The sequence below is a fragment of the Balaenoptera borealis genome, assembly GCF_965194805.1.
Source record: "Balaenoptera borealis genome assembly, chromosome: 15".
Taxonomy (NCBI): domain Eukaryota; kingdom Metazoa; phylum Chordata; class Mammalia; order Artiodactyla; family Balaenopteridae; genus Balaenoptera; species Balaenoptera borealis.
This window is the reverse complement of record NC_138871.1, coordinates 9863123-9882492: the sequence shown is the minus strand read 5'-3', so window position 1 is coordinate 9882492 and position 19370 is coordinate 9863123. Positions and strand designations below refer to the sequence as shown.

The 19370-nt window shown below is 57.5% G+C and overlaps 1 protein-coding gene across 2 annotated transcripts in view; it reads left to right on the top strand.

The window, feature by feature from the left end:
* Positions 1-759: 759 nt before the first annotated feature.
* The window catches only part of KCNIP3 (potassium voltage-gated channel interacting protein 3), an 88593-nt gene continuing 69982 nt past the window's right edge, over positions 760-19370 (top strand). Inside the window, exons 1-3 of one of the 2 annotated variants that reach the window (XM_082356472.1) lie at positions 796-910; positions 8390-8461; positions 15041-15206. In XM_082356472.1, coding sequence (XP_082212598.1) covers positions 896-910; positions 8390-8461; positions 15041-15206 — 253 coding nt within the window. In that variant the 5' untranslated portion in view covers positions 796-895. Of the gene's footprint in view, positions 911-8389; positions 8462-15040; positions 15207-19370 lie in introns of both variants that reach the window. The other variant, XM_082356473.1, reaches the window with a different exon arrangement.

Here is a 19370-nt window from a genome sequence, read left to right as displayed (position 1 = left end):
TTGGAGAGGGCTCCCCTACGGCAAGGCCCCGCGTGCGGTGAAAGGAGATAACTAAGGGTGGGGCACCCATGAAACTAGTTGAAGGACCCCTGCCTGTGACCCACGTGACGTGGCCCTGGTAGCCATCACCATCTCTGGGTGGTGAGCCCCCATCAGTGGGGCCATTGAGGGCCCAGTGCCCAGAGCGATGTCCCCACCAGGAGGACACTCCGGATGCCAGGGGTGCCCAGGGGTCATCTGCAGGGTGGCTGGAGGGACACCAGGGAGATCCCCCTCCACAGCCCACCTGACTGCAATGGCCCGAGGTCATGGGGGGGGTCACTCCACCTGGTGTCCATAGGGAACCAGTAGGATGAGAGAGGGGGCAGCAAGGAGGGGAGGGCTGGCCTCTGCGCGCTCCACTGCCGCGCCTCCCCGTGCTGGGACGGGAACTTGTGCCGGAGCGCCCTGCCCCCAGCCCGCGCTCTCGGCAAACCCCCACCCCTCCCCGCTCCAAGGTTGGGGAGCAGAGTGTGTGCTAGAGACAGACGGGGCGGAGGAGGGGGACACACGGAGAGAGACCCCCGGCGACAGGCTGAGAGGGCAGGGTTAGGAGTGGTTTATACCCAGAGTGTGGGACCGAGAGCCTGGGAGAGAGACGGAAAAGATGCGAAAGGGACAGGGAGAGACACACACGCGGGGAGGTTGAGCGGGGGAGGAGACAGAGCAGAAGGGGCGGAGCTTAGGGTAGAAGCGCGCCCGGAGGGCGGGTGGATAGGGGGCGGGCGCGGAGCCGCCGGTAACAATTACGTCTGGGTCCCAGCAAACATGAGGCAGCTGCCAGCGCGGCCCGGCAGTCCTGTTCTCCTCGGCTGCGCAGTGGGGAAGCCGGCAACAGTTTCCTCCGGTGCCCAGGATGCAGCGGGCCAAGGTAGGCGCCGGCGCGGGTGGGGAGCGGGAGCTTCTGGGGGTTGCCCTGGACCCGGGAGCCTTGCTGTGCCTCCTCCTTTGACCCCAGCCCCCGCTGTCTCCTGTAGGGTCGCTTTTGGGAAAGTAAGTGTTGGTGTGTCCTGGCTGGGAGGCTAGACTCCTGGGGCCCACTTTGGACGGCAGGAGCTTTAGGTATTTGTGGAGCAGAAGCTGGACGGAGGAGGAGCTTGGGGTCAACCACCCGGTTCAGTTAAGTCCCTGGGACAGGTGCCAGAGTGCTGACCCTGAGCCTGGGCCCATGGCCTTTTGCGTTGGGGGAAGGCTGAGTGCTGGGAGGAGGTGTCTTACGCTTGAAGGCTGGTCAGTGAGTGCATCGTTTAATTATCCAAGTAATTAATGAATATCCACTTCCTAAAGGGCTAGGAGACCCCTGACAAGGACGAATGTGATTAGTTCCTACTCTGTGGGGCTCTTGGGAGGTTGGAGACAGAGAGTGCAAGGAAAATGCCTGGAACAAAGTTCAAGAGATGGTAGCGAGGTGTTGGGAAGGATGAAGGATAATTAAATGAAGAATAAAGAGGGAAAGGGAAATAAGCTAACCCCCAGAATAGTTAACACTCAGAAAATCTGTCCTGATGCCTTGCCAGCTCCCCACATGTTTGGGACAGTCTTGCTTTGGAGGGAAGAAGAAACACCAGGATTAGATCTGGCTGCTCGTAACAGAACAGCCCAAATGACAGTGGTTTGAGCAAGGTTGCTTGCATTTCTCTCTCATGCAGAAGTCCGGAGGGAGGCAATAGAAGGCTGGCACGGAAGCCCTACGGTCAGCAGGGACTAGGCTCCATCTGTCTCACTGGCTTCCATTCTTGAGGTTACCTTAAGGTCCAAAATGGCTGCTGGAGCTCCAGCCAGCACATACAAGCAGCAGGAAGTAGAAAGAAGGGCAAAAATAAATCTCAACTAAAATCAGGGTTTTGTGGGTAAGGAAGAATGGATACTGGGCTGGCATCTGGCAGTCTCCCCCAACTCCATCCCACCCCCCGCAGAGATGGATTCCTGCCTCTCTGTCACCCATGAAGACAAGCAGCCCAGAGTGAGCTTGTGGCTGCTGATTCCAGGCCACACTACCCCAGAGCCCCAGGCCACCCCTGCTCTGTCTGCTCCATTGCTCGGGGGTGCCAGGAGGATTGGCAGAAGTGCTGACAGGAAACCCTTCGAGGCCGGCGACAGGGCATGTTGAAAAGGTATTTTCTCTCCAGGCACCTTAAGTCTCTCCTACAACCTTCAGGCAGACAGGGCAGAAGTAGAGAAACTTAGCGCCTTGTTGCATGCACGCTCACATGCCATACTCACTGCACACACGTGCCATAGCTGGCACAGGTCACATGCATCCAGGGTTGTCAGTATGAACATGCAATGCACAGCCATGCCCTGCGACTGTGCCCACAGCTGCCTGTGCTGCACAACCTGCGTGCACACAGAGGTGGGGGTTTCTACAGAGTCAGGCTGCACGCAGGTGTGCACGCAGCCCACTCTGCCCACCAGGCATGGGACAGTCCTCCTTCTCTTGCCTTTCCTCTGCCGGCCCTACCTGCCAGGAGGCCACTCCCTGTCCCTGCCGGATGGGTGGAGTGAGTGGCTCAAGTCCCGCTGGTGCATCTGCCCCTTCCCTTGGCCATTGTGACCCCACACTGGCCTCCGCCTTCCCTCACAGCCGGGCCCCAGCGGATCTCGCGGTGCCTGCTGGGGGCCCTCCTGCAGCTGGGCTGGCCAGAGGCTGGAGTGGGTCCCACACCTTCTGGTGCTGGGCCAGGCAGGGACAGTGGTCTGAGGGAAGCCACCATTGGGTCCCTCACCAAGGTCAGCAGGAGGATTGTGAAAATCACCTTCCCCTCTAGTGGCAACAGGGACTACGGTTCAGAGCACAGACTGGGAGTTGCCTGACTCATCCACCCCCAGTGCCTGTCACTGTCATTTGTGGATCCTCACAATGTCCTGGGAGGGCAGGCACTGCCGCTTCCCCTTTTACAGACACGAGGCTCCAGTGCGGTGGGGACGGGGGGGCGGGGCTCATCCAGCCCAGCACTAGGACTTGAGCTCCGTGAACTCTTAGGAGAAAGGAGCAAAGAGAACTGCAGGCTCTGCTCCTGGGTCTTCAGGGAGTGATGTCTTCATGACCTGGCATGTCCATCGGGACCCGCTACCTGCCCAGGTTCCTGCCTTCTTGCAGGGCATTTGTGGGAGGTGGGCCCTAATCTTTTCCCCTATTTCCAAAGTAATCAAAGCCCTGAACTGTAATGGGGAGTGAGGTGGTTCTGACTGTTCTCTAGGTGGAGCCTGGGACAAGGTCAAGGCTGAAGGGCAGGAACCCTGAGGTGGCCACTCCTCCCTCCATGGTCCTTCCAGCAGGCTCTGCACCTGCATTATTTCCCTGGACCCCCAGGCAGCCCCGAGGTCGCTCTTGGTATTGCACTCCCTTTACAGATGAGGAAACTGAGGCCCACCCATGATTGCAAGCTATAAAGTGTTACAGCTGGGATTTGAACCCTGCTCTGTCTTGCTCTAAAGCTCAGTTGCCTAGGGCTTGGGGGGATGGATGGGGAGGTCATGGGAGAAGGCTATAGGGAGAGAGGGGCGTGCCTGTGACCAGGCAGCTGAGGAGGTGCCCCATCCCAGTGGGGGGCTGGCTCCATGGAGTTGTGGCCTGTTGCACCCTCCGAATCCTTTAGAGAGTGCACATAAGTCAGATCCCGCCCCTGGCCACGTCTCCTGGTTAGCCATGTGACCTTGAGCCAGCCACAGCCCCTTGTCTGGGCTGCAGATCCAGAGCTGCAAAGGAAAGGACCCCAGTGTTTTGAAATCAGGAGCCCTTTTCTCATCAAAATCTTCTGCAAGAGAGGGAGCTGCTTTGCCACCTCGGGCTGGCTTGGGGCCCATCTACTCTCCCGCCCCACCCCAAGGCATCTCTGGTGATGCCCACGAGCAGCTGCAGAGCCCTGAATGTGGCCTCTGTGAGGAAGAGGGGCAGCCTTGGTTTCCAAGGCAAAGAAAGGAGAAGGGAAAGAACTTGGCAAGTCTTCCTTTGCTGGTCCTCCAGCCCCGGGCCGGAAGGAGACAGAGCAGAAAGGAGGGCTCAGTGTGGAGTGAGTCACTGTGTTGCCCTCCCCATCTCCCCATCCCCAGCTGACTGATGTTTCCCTGGAACAGGTGCATCTGTCAGCTGTGATCAGCCCACATCCTAGAGCGCCACAGAGCGGCCATGTGACAGGGAGAGAACCAAGGGGACCTGCTGGCACCAGAGTTGGAGGGGGGTTGCAGAGCTGAGCTGAGCAGGACAGCTGAGAGGGGCCTGTCCCGTCTCCCGGTTGGCCCAACCTCCCCGCTCTGATCTGTTGCCTGAAGTCTCTGCCCAGCCCTCCCCTCCATCAGGCTGGCCCGCGCCTGTGCCGTGCTCAGCTAGGCAGAGCAGCTGCTGGCCTTTGCCGGCCTCATCTCCAGCTCTGCGGCTGCCCCCTGTCCTCCCCTGCTTCCAGCACATGCCTCTGGGGCAGGCAAAGGATAAATCCGAGTCCCCGCTGCTGGTGCTATGCCTGGCCCTGTTTTAAGATCTTCTCTTGGGACTTCCCTGGTGGTCCAGTGGTTAAGACTCCACGCTTCCATTGCAGGGGGCATGGGTTCAATCCCTGGCTGGGGAACTAAGATCCCGCATGCTGTGGGGTGAGGCCAAAAAGAAATCCTCTGTCAAGATGGGCACTCTGGGCAGTGAGCCCAGAGAGCCAAATTCTAGCCCCAACTCTGCCCAAGTGACTCTGTGAACTCGGGCGGGGTCCATCCCCTCCCTGGGCCTCAGTCTCCCCATCTGAGCCTCAGATGCGCTCATAGCCTCTGCCAGGCCCCCACTTGAGGTCGGGCCCTGTGCTGAGCAGTGGCGGCTGGGTGTAGAGATGAGGGGGGCCACCACCAAAAGCTCCAAGATGCTGTGATGCAGATCGCCCCGCCCCACACATATGCCTCCTGGCCTGTCACAAGGCCCACCCCCGCTATTTGTAATTGACGAGCCCGGCCAGGAGCGAAGGTGGCTGCGGAGATAACACAGCTGCACCTCGCCAGCTGTTAGCCCAGCTCTGCATCAGCAGATCTGGGCTCAGTCCCAGCCCCCCTCATGCCCAAGCTGTGTGTCCTCAGACAAGTTATTTAGCTCCTCCGTTCCATGGTCTCCTCGTTTTCCTGGAGGAAATATCATCGACCTCCTAGATAAATAAGATCCTACACCAACCTGCTTAGCACAGCGCCTGGCGCGTTGCGAGAGCTCCGTAGATGGTGGGAGTGTCAGTGTTATCAGTTTTGGATTACTGAGTAGAGCCTGGGAAGGGCTCGCCAGCGGGAGAGTGTTGTCAGTGGGTAGCTCTGAGTCCACCGCTGGGTTGATGAGAAGCCCTCGTTGCCTGGGCAGCAAGAGGCAGGTGAAGAGCTAGTGTCCTGGCCGAGGTGGCAGCATCAGAGGCAGGGCAGGACCGACCCAGTCCTCCCCTCCCCTGCTCCAGTGCTCTGGGAGGGGCGGCACCCAGGCGTGTGTGTGTGGGTGTGTGTGTGTGTGCGTGCCTGTGTTCTGCAGGGACTCATGACAATCTCAGCTCCCCTCTCAGGAGGCAGGCCGCCTGGCCCGTATCTGTTGGTGCTCAGGGGTGGGAGGAGAATCGAGGCTCCCCAAAGCCTCCCTATCCCAAATCCTCGGGGCCCGCACGACACAACGCCCACTGCCACTTCCTGCCATCTGTCCCAAGTGATGGAGATAGAGCAAGCAAAAATGAGTGGGCGCTCAGTGAGCTTGCCTGCAGGAGCACCCATGGATGGGGTCAGGGCGCCAGGCAGCCCCACAGCTCGGCAGGGCTGCACGTCCCCGCTGGCCCAGGCTCTGGCCTCGAGGCAGCCCCAGCCCCATCCTCCCACCCCGGGAAGGAGGGAGATTGTGAACCCCAGACTCCTTCCTCCCACAGACAAGGCCCAGAATTTCCTATCCGGTGGGATAAGCCCTCTAAACCTTAGCTGCACTTTCAGATTGGCTGAGGAGCTTTATAAAAATAGAGCAGCACAGACCCCACTGAATCAATAATGCAGCCCCCGGGTGGGCAGAGGTGGGGAAGTCTCCCAGGTGATTCTGATGTGCAGCCAGCTGAGCAGAGCGAGTTGGGTGTCCCCGCTGATGTCACTGGGCCCTGGGCTTGGCCCTGCCCCTTGCACTGAGCATCAGAAGGGTGAAGAATAGTGCTAATCACTCCTGCTTGGGGGGGTTGTATATGTCACCTCGTTTAACCTTCTCCATAGTCCCGTGAAGCCCTGTTATTATCCCCATTTTACAGATGAGCAAACTGAGGATCAGGGTGGTCAAGTACTCTGTCCAACATGGCCCAGCCAGGAGGTGAGGGTCCAGGATTCAAGTCCTTGTCTGGCTGACCACAGACCTCTTCCCACTGTACTGACTGAAATAACGTCAACCAGCTTGAAATTCCCCCTCCTCAGCTAAGTGTGTCTTCTGAACCAGCATCCAGTGGGTCCTGGTGGCTCTTATGAAACTCTTCATGCTGTGTCTCATGCATAAATGCCTGTAAACATTTGGGAGAAGTTAGCTGTGCCTTTTGCATATGCATTGACTCAATAACATTGCCTCTGAGGAAGGGAGCCTGGATGTTCTCGCCCCAAAGGCTGCCGCGTGCCCACAGGTCACCTCTGCCGCGCCTTCCCTGAGATGCTCTTTGGGAGTTCTCTGGAGCCCAGCTGGCGAGAACCGCAGAAACTGAGCCAGCTGCGCAATGGTCTGGCCTTGGAGTGCCCCTGACGGCCTGACAGATGGGCTTCCACAGGACGGAGCTGTGCAAGCTGGGCATGGGGCAGTGGGCAGGGACAGCCGCCCTGTGGACTGCTGGCCTTGCTGGGGGCCTGGTGGGGGTGAGGAGCCACACGGTGGGCTGTCCCGGTCCAGATCCCAGTGGTTTGTTTAAAATGATCTGGCCTCTTTCTATGCGGTGGTGAAAACTCTCAGGTGATGGTTGAGAATGGAGTGTCCTCGTGGAGAATCTGGACCACATGTAGGGGGAGCTGGGAGGCATGAGGGGTTGTTCTGCTTCCGGTACCCATCTCCATAGTGACAATGTCACAGTTACTGAGGAGTCACCTTGACCTTTCCATCACTACCTACACCTACAGCAGATCCTAAATACTCATCACACTGATATTTCCACCACCCATCCCGCTGCCTGGGCCTGGCTCAACCCCCCACACTGTAGTCCCCTCAACTTGGGCAGCCCCCCAAGTTAGCCACTTGCCTCATTGTCCTCCAGTTCTCTTCCACACTCCACCAGACCTTTCACCTTTCACCAGAAAGGTTGTTTCACCTTTCTGAAACAACTCTGACTGACACTAGCCTGGACTTGGGTGGGAAAGAGGAGCTGGGGTCAGGGTGTGCCCTGGCAGCGGGAGGCTGCCCCACACCCCCCAACTGGCAGGTCTGAGAACCATCTAGAACAGTGCTGGCCAATAGAAATGCATTACAAGGCACAGGTATCATTTTAAATGGTCCGGCAGACACATTAAAGAAAGTAAAAAATATATATTTTTAATAATATATTTTATTTAACCCAATGTAAATATTATTTCAACGTGTAATCAATATAAAAACTATTAATGAGCTATTTTACATCCTACTAAGAAGGATTTGAAACCCAGTGTGTATTTGCACTGATGGCACATCTGAATTTGGACTAACCCCATTTCAAATGTTCAGTAGTCACATGCAGGGAGTGGTCACTGTACGGGACACCTCAGTCCGTGCTCAGACTCCAAATTTCCTAGCTGTTTGTACTCTGCCTTCACCGATTTGGTTTTATCTGCCACAACCTGTGCTATTGTTTCTTATTTTTCCTTTAAATTAACTCACATTTTAAATTTCAGTAAGCTCATTTAAAAGGGAATCTGTAAATCATTATCGTAAAAGGAGAGCTAGTAGCAGTCGCTGAGGTAACCATAACAACGCCATGAAAACAAAACAACGGCATTAAATTCCAGCTCCTCCCACCCTCCCCCACTATGTGGGCTGCTGAGTCTCAGAGCTGGAGCTAGAGGGATGCTGCGGGCACCCAGAGTCTACGTCATGCCCTGTACCAGGCACGAGATTCTCCCAGGTGCTCCACCCCCTCCAGCCAAAGCCCAGCAGGACACACCTGAAGGTGAACAAGTTGGTTGACCCCTTGTTGCCTTTGGCGGAGAGAGGACACACACCACGGGTAATGTGGTGAGCTTGGTGAGAGGGTGTGAGAAAGTCCTATTACAGGATTTGGGCTTCAGCTGGGCAATTTGCAGGAGGGCCTACGGAACCTCGAAAGATTGGTGTGAGCGTTAAATAAAGCACCCAGCTCAGTACCTGCTGGAAAGTAGGTGCATCGCCAGTGCAGTGCCCTTTCTGTCCCTCCTCTGCTCCCCACAGACCCGGGGACTTGGAAGGAAGCTGAGACCTGCCCTTGGACCCCACTGGCCGGGCAGGAGCTGCAAGTCTGGGGTGAGTGGGCGGAAATGGCTCCGACCACCTGCAGCCCCTGCCCTGAGGGAACCTTGTGAGCCTCCAAGGAGACTGCAGGTCCCCGGGGCCAGCCTAGGGCCATTTCTGGGACCTGGCCCACAATGCTTACATGGCCAGATGTACTGCTGGGGACGCTGTGTGACCTCAGGCCCCAGATCTTCTGGCTTCACTGGTCTCTGCCACCCAACTCTGACCATCCCCTGAGGCCCATGGAGGATGGAGGGATGGCTCCATCCGCTGTTAAAATGCATCAGGCAAGAGCAGGAGGGGAGAAGGTCTCAGGCAAATTATGGAGAGAGCATTAGGGGGCTTTCACCGGGGCATTTTAGGGTATTTATTGAGGGTTTTGTGTGTGTTTGGATTTTTTAAGTATTCTTTTTTTTGTATGTACGAGAGTATTTTTTTAATGGAAACTTTATTGAGATCATTGTAGACTCACTTGCAGTTGTAAGAAATAAAACAGCCCCTAAGGCAGGACAGGAATAAAGACGTAGATAATGGACTTGAGGACACGGGGAGGGGGAAGGGTAAGCTGGGACGAAGTGAGAGAGTGGCATGGGCATATATACACTACCAAACGTAAAATAGATAGCTAGTGGGAAGCAGCCGCATAGCACAGGGAGATCAGCTCGGTGCTTTGTGACCACCTAGAGGGGTGGGATAGGGAGGGTGGGAGGGAAGGAGACGCAAGAGGGAGGGGATATGGGGATATATGTATATGTATAGCTGATTCACTTTGTTATAAAGCAGAAACTAACACACCATTGTAAAGCAATCCTACTCCAATAAAGATGTAAAATAAAAGAAAGTAAAACAGCCCCTAAGTACCCTTTTCCCAGTTTTATAATACGTGCACTCGTGTGTGTGTGTGTGTGTGTGTGTGTGTGTGTGTGTGTAGTGTAGTGCTGCTCACTTTTATCACATGTCGATTTGTGTTTCCACCACCACAGTCGCGACACAGAACAGTTCCATCACCACGAGGACCCCTCGTGTTGCCCTTTTATAGCCACGCCCACCTCCCCCCTTCCACGTCTCCCCCCATCCTTAACCCCTGGCCCACTAATCTGTTCCATTTCTAAAATGTCATTGTAAAATGTTGTATAAATAGAATCATATAGTATGCGACCTTTTGAGATTTTAGCGGTTCCCATGGTACGAGTGATATCTCCTTATGGTTTTATTTGCGCTTCCCTGATGGCTAATGATGTGGAACAACTTTTCATGGGCTTATTTGCCACCTGTATGTCTTCCTCGGTGAAATGCCTGTGCCTGTCTTTTGCCCGTTTTCTAACTGGATGCTTTGTTGTTTTACTGTTGAGTTTTGGACGGGAGGGTCTCTTGGGTGTCGGGCTCTGTGATGGGGAAGAGCAGCTCACACAACAGGCCAGGGCCAGCTCGCAGAGCTGACGTTCCAGGAGAAAGAGAAGGAAATGCACGGGGTAAACAAATGAACAGGGCAGGTTCAGAAGCGGTGTGCTGGGAAGCACAGCAGGTGTTGATATAGATGATGAATGGCAACCTAGAGAGAAGGGTCTCCCAGCACCTGGTCTGACTGAGGCCTGACAGGGAGAAGGAGTCAGCCTTGAATGTACAGGAGGAGTGTGCAGGGGAGGGGGGAGGAGTGTGCAGGGGGAGGGGGGAGGAGTGTGCAGGGGGAGGGGGAGGAGTGTGCAGGGGAGGGGGAGGAGTGTGCAGGGGGAGGGGGAGGAGTGTGCAGGGGAGGGGGAGGAGTGTGCAGGGGAGGGGGAGGAGTGTGCAGGGGAGGGGGAGGAGTGTGCAGGGAAGGTGGGAGGAGTGTGCAGGGGAGGGGGAGGAGTGTGCAGGGGAGGGGGGAGGAGTGTGCAGGGAAGGTGGGAGGAGTGTGCAGGGGAGAGGGAGGAGTGGGCAGGGGAGGGGGGAGGAATGGGCAGGGGAGGGGGGAGGAGTGTGCAGGGGAGGGGGGAGGAATGGGCAGGGGAGTGGGGAGGAGTGTGCAGCGGAGAGGGGAGGAATGGGCAGGGGGAAGGGGGAGGAGTGTGCAGGGGGAGGAGGAGGAGTGGGCAGTGGAGGGGGAGGAGTGTGCGGGGGGGGGAGGAGTGTGCAGGGGAGGGGGGAGGAGTGTGCAGGGGGAGGGGGGAGGAGTGTGCAGGGGGAGGGGGAGGAGTGTGCAGGGGAGGGGGAGGAGTGTGCAGGGGGAGGGGGGAGGAGTGTGCAGGGGGAGGGGGAGGAGTGTGCAGGGGAGGGGGAGGAGTGTGCAGGGGAGGGGGAGGAGTGTGGAGGTGCGGGGAGAGGTGTGTGGTGGAGGAGCAACAGGTGCAGAGCTGTGAGATGCTCAAGCCGGGCGGGCGGGCACGTGCAGAACAGATGAGGCGGGCAGTGGAGGTGAGATGGGCTCACAGGGTCAGGCGGGATTGATTGAGGGGTTTGCAGGCCCGCACAAGGCCCTGGGTTTTACTGACATGCAGCAGAAGCCCCTGGGGCCTCAAAGCAGGCTGGCCAGGGATTCATTTGTGTTGCAGTCTCCTCGCCAACCCAGGCCTCCTCAGCTCTGTCACCTCCCTGCACAGAAGCTTCAGGGAGTGAGGTGGTGTCACCTCGCGGGGCTCCCTCCTTCGATGCCCGAGAGCCCCCATTCAGGAGGAGGGAGTCCGGAGTGGCCACTAACGTTCCCTGACAGCCCCGGCAGACCCTCCTTCAGACAGATGAGTGTCAACCAGTCATGAGGTTGAGCCGGTGGTCACTTCCCCGGCCTCCTCCCTCCCCCACCTTCTGCTGGGCCAAGTACTCGGGCCTCGGCCCCTCCTGGCACTTGTGTGGCCCTGCTCGTGCCCAGCCACCGTGGGCCCTTCCTCTCCTCGCTGTCAGGACCCCCTCACCCATTTCAAGTGGGAGGCCATCCCGGGCCCTGCCTGTGGGCCTCACAGCGGGGTCCTGGCCCTCAGCCAGCTGGAGGACATGGCCCAGGGCTCCTCCACCCTCGTCCAACCCTCTCCGCCAGGAGAGGTACTCCTTAGCCTGGGACATTAGTAAACCGTTACTCTGACATGGTTGGGGGGCTTGGGAGCCCCTCCCCATCTTCCAAGGCCTGTCAGGGGCCTGGCCCAGGAAAGCTAAGCAGCACAGCCTGTGGCCAAGACTGCCTGAACTTTGGAACCGGGAGGCCATGAGTGCAGTGTGGCCGTGGCATGCCCCCAAGCTTCTCTGAGACTTAGTTTCCTCATCTTTAAAATGGGCATGGTGTTGCCAACCTCCTGGGGTTGTCATGACAACGAGGTGACCTTAAGGCCCAGAATAGACATGCATGAGGGGGGCTCTCAGCCCTGCCCTGTGGGCCCTCCTAGCCGTCCCAGGAGGACAGAACCCCGGGCCATCGGCTGGGTCTCCCCACATCAGCTCAGGCCTGGCTGCAAGACAGAGTACCCAGGACTAGCCTCAGGCTCTGCCAGGGCGGCCCCTGCCAGCAGCGCCAGCGCCGTCCTGAGATGGGGGGTGGGGTCCCTACAGGCAGCTCCTGCCTGAGATGCTGAGGGCCACCTCAGTTTCTCCCTCTGCTCTTCTCTCCTAAGCCCATATGCAGAGCCTACAGCAAAGAGTTCAGGAAATAATGAAGCACCAGCTGCCCGTCTTCCCCCTACCCACCTCCTGGACCAAAAGAAAGACTTTATTCATCGAGGCCATTTCTCTCCTTAAGCAGATCATTAATAATGGAGAAGGTCTCTCTCTCTCTGACAGCCTGGGCAGTGCCTGTGCGCACGTGTGTGTGTGTATGGATGTGTGTGTGTGCATGTGCGTGTGTGTGTGGATGTGCGTGTGTGTGCATGCATGTGCGTGCATGTGTGTGCGTGTGTATAGGGTGCCTCCCTCAGCATCCCTGGCACCCTGGGGCCCCTGGCCAACCCTGCTCACCCCCTCTTTCTGCCCCATTGGGATGGTGAGTGCCCACCCTAACTGCAGCTCTGGGCACCACTAACCCCCCCCATTGGCAAGCTGAGCCTTGGAGAAGAGGAGGAATGTGGTGGGTGCCGCCGAGGGTGTGTCTTGGGGAGGTGGCTTGCGGGGGTGATGACTATAGGAGGGAAAACCGGCAGCTGGGACCTGGCTGGGAAGGTCCTGAAAGTCAGGATAAGGGGTTTGGATGTTGTGGTCTAGGCGGCCACTTCACCAAAAGCTGACCAGGAGGCCAACCGCCCAGCCCCAAATGTGGACGGGCCTCATGGGGTCATGAGCCAACTCAGCACCTGGAGGGTTCTCCCTCCTAACCAGAGCCTGCAGGAGGCAATGCGCCAGCCTCCCCTCACCTGGGCATTCGCACAAACTCCACAATTTAGGGGATATTTGTAGGGTTTTTCTTATTCCTCAAGTTCAGGAAAACCTCCACAGAGGGCATGAAAGAACCTAAAAGGCCAGAAGCTTGCTTTCCCAGCTCTCCTTGCAGCCAGGGATTAGGCATATGACCTGGGCTGGGACAATCTGACCCCTCTGCTCTTGACCTTGAACCTGGAACTAGTGCCTCAACTGAGACTCCCCCAGCAGCAGCCTCCAGGTTCCAGGGGCAGCAGGGCCATCACGCCAGTGGGGGGTCCCAGGCCCAGTGCCCCTGGGATGGCAGTGCTAGCCCCTGGGTCGTGCTATTCAGCAGCAGCGGAGGTGCCCTTGCTGTCCCATGGGTGACCGTGGCTGAGGTCTGGCTATCCAGACTCCTGCTTTTTGCTCTGGTCTGTCTTCCCAGCCTGGCTCTCTGTCCTTCCCGGGGAGGACTGGCCTGGGCTCCCCACTGCTGATTCCTTTCCAGTTACCATCAGCCTGGGTCCATCTCTCTGCTCCTTGTACCTGAGAACCTGACCGAGGCAGGGGCTGCGCTGGGGTCTCTGCATCTGCAGAACTTGCTCGAATGTACATCTGTTTGTGATTTATTTCGGACACCCATATACTCTTCAGGACTGTACAAATGTAGCACACGTGAAACCCCACAACCCTGGAAGGACATCACCAACCCATCACCCCATTGGCCATTGTCCTGGCCAATCAACCCACCCACTCAGAACTGGTACCCACGGGGGTGCGCTGCTTCCTCCCACGTCTGGGGCTCAGGCCGCGCATCCCAGGTACCATGAACCTGGGGCTACCTGTGGCAGCGACCCAACGGGCCAAGCCACACCTATGGCACAGCCGCCCCAAGCAGGAGGCATGGCACAAGGGCAGCAAACCAGACTCAACAGATGCCCAGAGGGCCATCCTGCTGCCAGCCTGGGCACTGAGGATGGTGGGCCACTGGCAGGCCAGGTGAGGGCACTCAAAATATTGATGTAGGACAACAAATCTCACCACTCCGGGCCTCCACTGTGACCCGGGCTGTCTTTTCCCTAGCCACACTCACGGCCCAGCATCTTAACCTCCCACCCACAGCCCCTCCTCCAAGATTCTACCCGTCAGTTTTGTTTTTTTGGTTTTTTTTAAGTCTTTATTGAGTTTGTTACAATATTGCTTCTGTTTTATGTTTTGGCTTTTTGGCGGTGAGGCATGAGGGATCTTAGTTCCCCAACCAGGGGACCAGGGATTGAACCTGCACCCCCTGCATTAGGCGAAGTCTTAACCACTGGACCACCAGGGAAGCCCCTCCCCCATCAGTTGTTTGAGTTGTTTCTTCAGATGGTTGCACAGAGTACGGTAGTGGGTTGCATCCATGTGCCCCCTCCTGGGGAGGTCCTCGGGCCTTTGATGCGGCCTCGGTTTGCCTCAAGGTGAAAAAAGATCGAGGGCTCTGGGGTGAAGCGAGGAGGCCAACTTTGCTGTGTGACCCTGTGCAGATCTGCTGCCCTCTCTGGGCTTTAGTCAGTGAGGGGTTTGGACTGTGGTCTCTAAGGGACTGTCTGGCTCTGACAACCAGGCCTGTGCCAGGGTCCGGGGTGTTGATGAGCAAGTCTGGACCCTCACCTCCCTCCTTCCAGGGACCCCATCACGTAACAGACCAGGGTGCCTAGTGGGCGAAACGCTGCCCATAGACCCTGCCTTCAATCGGGAGTTCTTCCAGCAAATTCCCACTTCACAGTCCGTGCTGTTGTGGAGCTATCAATGCAAGGACAGACCCAACTCCCTCAGCTTTAGAAGCCAGGGGGGGCTTCATGGGGGAGGTGACTTGCTAGCGGGATCTTAAAGCATGAGCAGGGCTCCAGTGTGGAAGGGGTGTGTTCACAGAGCAGCCTGGTGTGGCTGGTGGGGAGTGTGTGTGGGAACACAGGGTGCACAGAGCCCCACGGTGGCCTTTAACGTCATTCTCAACACACTCCTCCAGCTTGGATCACTGGCGCAGCTTTTTCTAGCGGACACTGTCTGTGCCTGCAAGGTGGCCTCGCCACGCAGTGACCAAGGGCTCTTGGAGAGAGAGTGGGGCTGCTAAGAAACCGGGCAGGAGATGACCAGGGGCGGGGGCAGCAGTGGGACTGCGGGCTCCTGGCATGCATCCCTGAAAGGCAAGACCCTGGGTGGAGTGAAGGACGGCCTCAGGGCTGGCCTGGGGACGATCTGGCGGTCCCCTTGGGGAGCAAGGGCTCAGGGCCACTCTGCCTGTTCCTGCTGCAGGAGGTGATGAAGGTGTCAGACGGCAGTCTCCTGGGGGATCCCGGGCGCACACCGCTGAGCAAGAAGGAGGGCGTTAAGTGGCAGCGGCCGAGGCTCACCCGCCAGGCACTGATGCGGTGCTGCCTGGTGAAGTGGATCCTGTCCAGCACAGCCCCGCAGGGCTCAGGTAGGGGTTGGGCTGGCTGGGAAGAAGGTGGGGGTCTGTTCTGAGCGCAGAGACCTACCCTGGGACCCCAGCCTGGGCCACACCACCTCTGCCTCTGCGGGGACATGTTTCTATTCATTCACGCCTGTTCCCATTCATTGGTGCCTGCTGCACGCAGGGTGCTGACCTCAAGGCGGGACCCAGGGAGGTGGGGACAGATCGTTAGGACCATGCTGGAATTTTCCCAGCTGGGAGGATGGAGCGGGGCTTCAAAGCCTCGCCGGCCGGGTGACCTTGGGCGACACAGTCTTCCTTTCTAAGTCCTCTGTGAAAAGGGGGGCTGATACTCACCTGCAGGGTGCTAACACGTGCAGGGGCCTGGTGAGGAGAAGGCCCGGGCTTCAGCCCCTCCTCGGTCCTGCCCAGTGCAGCCCAGGGGCTGGGGCTGGCTCTTTACCTCTTGCTGCGTTCTGGGAGTTTGTGGCAGAAATGGCTGGCCGGCACTTGCTGTTGGCGATATTTGGTGTCTGTGATGCAGTAAGAGATGCAGAGGGGACCTCATGCAACCCCTGTACTCTCACACACATACCACACACTCACACCTGTGCACACCCACCAAGCACATGTGGGTGCACACACATCACACACAGGTGTGTGCGCCGCACAGACACACACACCATGCACACTCCTGTGACCACACACATAGGCGTGCATGAGACTCTGCCTCTTTGACTTTAAGGAAAAGGTACAGACTTGGATCCTGAGAGCTGTGTCTTGTTCGTTGTCTCAGACACTGTTTTCCAGGGAGCCTCAGTCCCCTTGCCTGGAGAATGGGTATATTCATGGCCCCAGCCTCCCAGGCTTGATGGGGGTGGGGCCCGCAGTGTGTGCAGGCCAGGCCCCTGTCCTTTACCTGCACACCCACTCTAGGGCGCTCCCAGCATGATTCCAGTTCCCTCCCTTCTGCTTCCCTGAGCCCCTGCCACCTGTGCTGCTTCGCCACCCTTTTCTGACCGTTCCCTTCCCCAGAACAGCCTCCATGGAGGCCCTGGGGCCTGTGAATACACGTGTGGGGTCCATGTGCGCTCTCTCTCTCCAGCTTCTTGGGACGACGCAGAAACATGAGGTTACTACAATTTCATACAAACAGCTTAACTGGGAAGCTCACATCTTCACAGGGCTGTTTTTCTGCAGCAGAGTAAAAGCAATTGTTTTCCATTAGGGTAGGAACAGGGAGCAGAGGTGAGCTGTGGCGCCCTCGTGTGGCCGGCCTTGTGCGCCCGACGGGCTCGGGTCTGCTCTGATGGACCCAGCCTCGCCTCGCTGGAGGCTCAGATTCTTTTTTATTTTTTTAGATTTACGATCTGAAGAATTTTATTTTATTTATTTATTTATTTATTTTTATACAGGTTCTTATTAGTCATCAATTTTATACACATCAGTGTATACATGTCAATCCCAATTGCCCAATTCATCACACCACCACCAATTTTATTGAAGTATAGTTGATTTACCATGTTGTGTTAATTTCTGCTGTACAGCAAAGTGACTCAGTTATACATATATATATTCTTTTTCATATTCTTTCCGTTATGGTTTATCACAGGAGTTCCCTGTGCTCTACAGTAGGACCTTGTTTATCCATTCTATATATACTAGTTTCCATCTGCTAATCCCAAACTCCCAATCCCTTCCCTCCTCCACCCCACCTCCCCTCTTGGCAACCACAAGGCTGTTCTCTATGTCTGTGATTCTCTTTCTGTTTTGTAGATAAGTTCATTTGTGTCGTATTTTAGATTCCACATATAAGTGACATCACATGGTATTTGTCTTTGTCTGACTTACTTCACTTAGTACGATAATCTCCAGGTCCATCCATGTTGCTGCAAACGGCATCATTTCGTTCTTTGTTTTGGCTGAGTAGTATTGCATTGCATGTATATGTACATCACGTCTTCTTTCTCCATTCATTCGAGGCTCAAATTCTTACCGGCCTGCATCTCCAGGGTCTTCCTGGCAGCAGCTCAGGCTCCTCCTTTTCCTCCTGTGGATCCTGCAGCCCCTCCGTGACCCCAGTGTCTGTCTCTCCCTCCCCGGTCCTCGGCATCCAGCACCCACCCCACTCCCAGGCCTCTCTCCTGCTGAGCCCTGGCTCCAGCTTCCAACTTCCAGCAGAAACATCTGGCACACGGTGGTCTTCAGGATGGGGCTGGGGTGTGGTGTGCCCCCCTTGCTGAGGCCTTTTGCACACCTGAGCGTGCGTGGACACGGGGAAGAGCAAGCCCGGGGGGCAGGCTGGGTGTGTCTGGGGTCACAAGGAGAGGAAACGGGGCCGAGGGGACCACGCCCACAGGTCCCACCTTGAGCTCGGTGGGCTCCTAGATGGCAGCGTCTATTCCCGTCAGCTCCTTCTAGAGCCGTGTGGAAGCCTTTGCTGAATGGCTGGTCACGGCCATGCAGCAGTGGGGGCGGGGAAGGGGTGCAGGGCCCAGGACACCACCAAGGGCTCTGCCCAGCCCTGCCCATTCCCCTGGTGACATGTTTACTGACACCCTGCCAGGTCATGTGGAACACGGAAAACGCGATCCTTAGTTGTGTGAGGCTGGCACAGAGGGTCACTCTGTTTTACTAAAAGAGCAGACCGACTCTCAGGAAGGTCACACGAGTCAGCGGGTCCCACGGGTCAGGGGTGAGCGAGGTCTCTGACCTGGAGCGTCTTCCATATGCTGCGGGCAGGGCGCCCACCCTGATGTGTGCCTTCCCTGACTTTTCTCTCGGGAGCTGCGGGAAGCGGGGCTCGGGGTCTGCGGAGGCGGCAGCCGCCCTCCCGGGCAGAGGAGCCAGGACCCCAGTGCACCCCTCTCTCCACTGAGCATTGCTCCCGGGCCTGGGCTCTGCAGTCCCATCACATCCCTTGAGGACACCTTGCTCACACCAAGGGCTCCGTGTGCTCGTGAAATGATCAGCCGTGCGCAGATGAGGTGCCTCTGCTCCTTCAGGAGCCTCCCGGGGCTCTGGGTGCAGAGGACAATCGCGCCATTCAGTGTAGCTCTGTCCCCGCGCTCAGCCTGGCCCAGCTGGGTGTCCTGGGCTGGCGCCTGCGGAAGGCGGGCAGGTGGCCGGGACACTGCACCCTTGTTGGCGGTAGGGGTGGTTTCCATTCAGCAGAAGCGGCCTGAGCCACAGATTTCTGGGACATCTTGGAGCAGGAGCCAGGGAGCGTGGCCCAGTGGAACACGAGGCTGTCCTGAGCCTCGGCAACTCGGCAAGGAGGGGGCGGGACTCAGGGACCGGGTGGCATGAGGACAGGGGGCCGGGCCAGCTGCTGCTGCTGCGCCCTGGGGGTCACCCCTGGGCTGTAAAAGCCCCAACACGGAGTCGGGAGCCAGTCAGCAGCGGTGGCCTTTAAGATGGGTGGGCCCGGGACCGGGCAGCTCAGAGCCGTTGGCGTGGCCTCCAGAAGTGCATCCCTCCCCAACGCTGGGAGGCCGTCCTCAGTGACCCAGAGGCTGGCACTCTGCGCTGCTCTGCTTATCTCCCCGGCACCCGAAAGTCCTTCCTATCAGAATGTCAGGCCCCCTCTCCTGGGGCACGGCTGAGCCACCAAGCGGACAGACCCACCTCTCAGGTCTGGCTCCCACGAGGACAGTGGGACTGGGTGCCTTTAACTGGAAGCCTGGAATAATAATATCACCCACAGAGTAACCTGGGGTCTTTGTGGCAGACGCCTGAATCCAGACTGGCTGGTTTAAGCAGAGAGGCATTTACTCTCGGCTGTTGGGAAGTCTGCAGAAACTCTACAGGGCCAGAGAAGGAGGCCTGGATGTGACAAGGCCAGGGCCCTGCCTACCGCTATGGGAAACGCCCCATGTCCCAGCGCATTCCCGTAGAGACGCCGGAGCTGCAGCCACATGCTCCTGTGTGACACGGTGTGACCATTCCCCACACAAAGGGACACATTCCTGCCCCTTCCCCCAAAGTGGAGACCCAGATTCTCAGCCACCGCATCCACCTCTGGGAGATACTCATCTCTCCTAGGGTTTTGTCACCCCCATGTAAAATCATAAAGTCACCCCCACCACCACCAGCACGCATGATAAAAGAGTGGTAGTAGATACCAAATGTGAAATAGATAGCTAGTGGGAAGCAGCCGCATAGCACAGGGAGATCAGCTCGGTGCTTTGT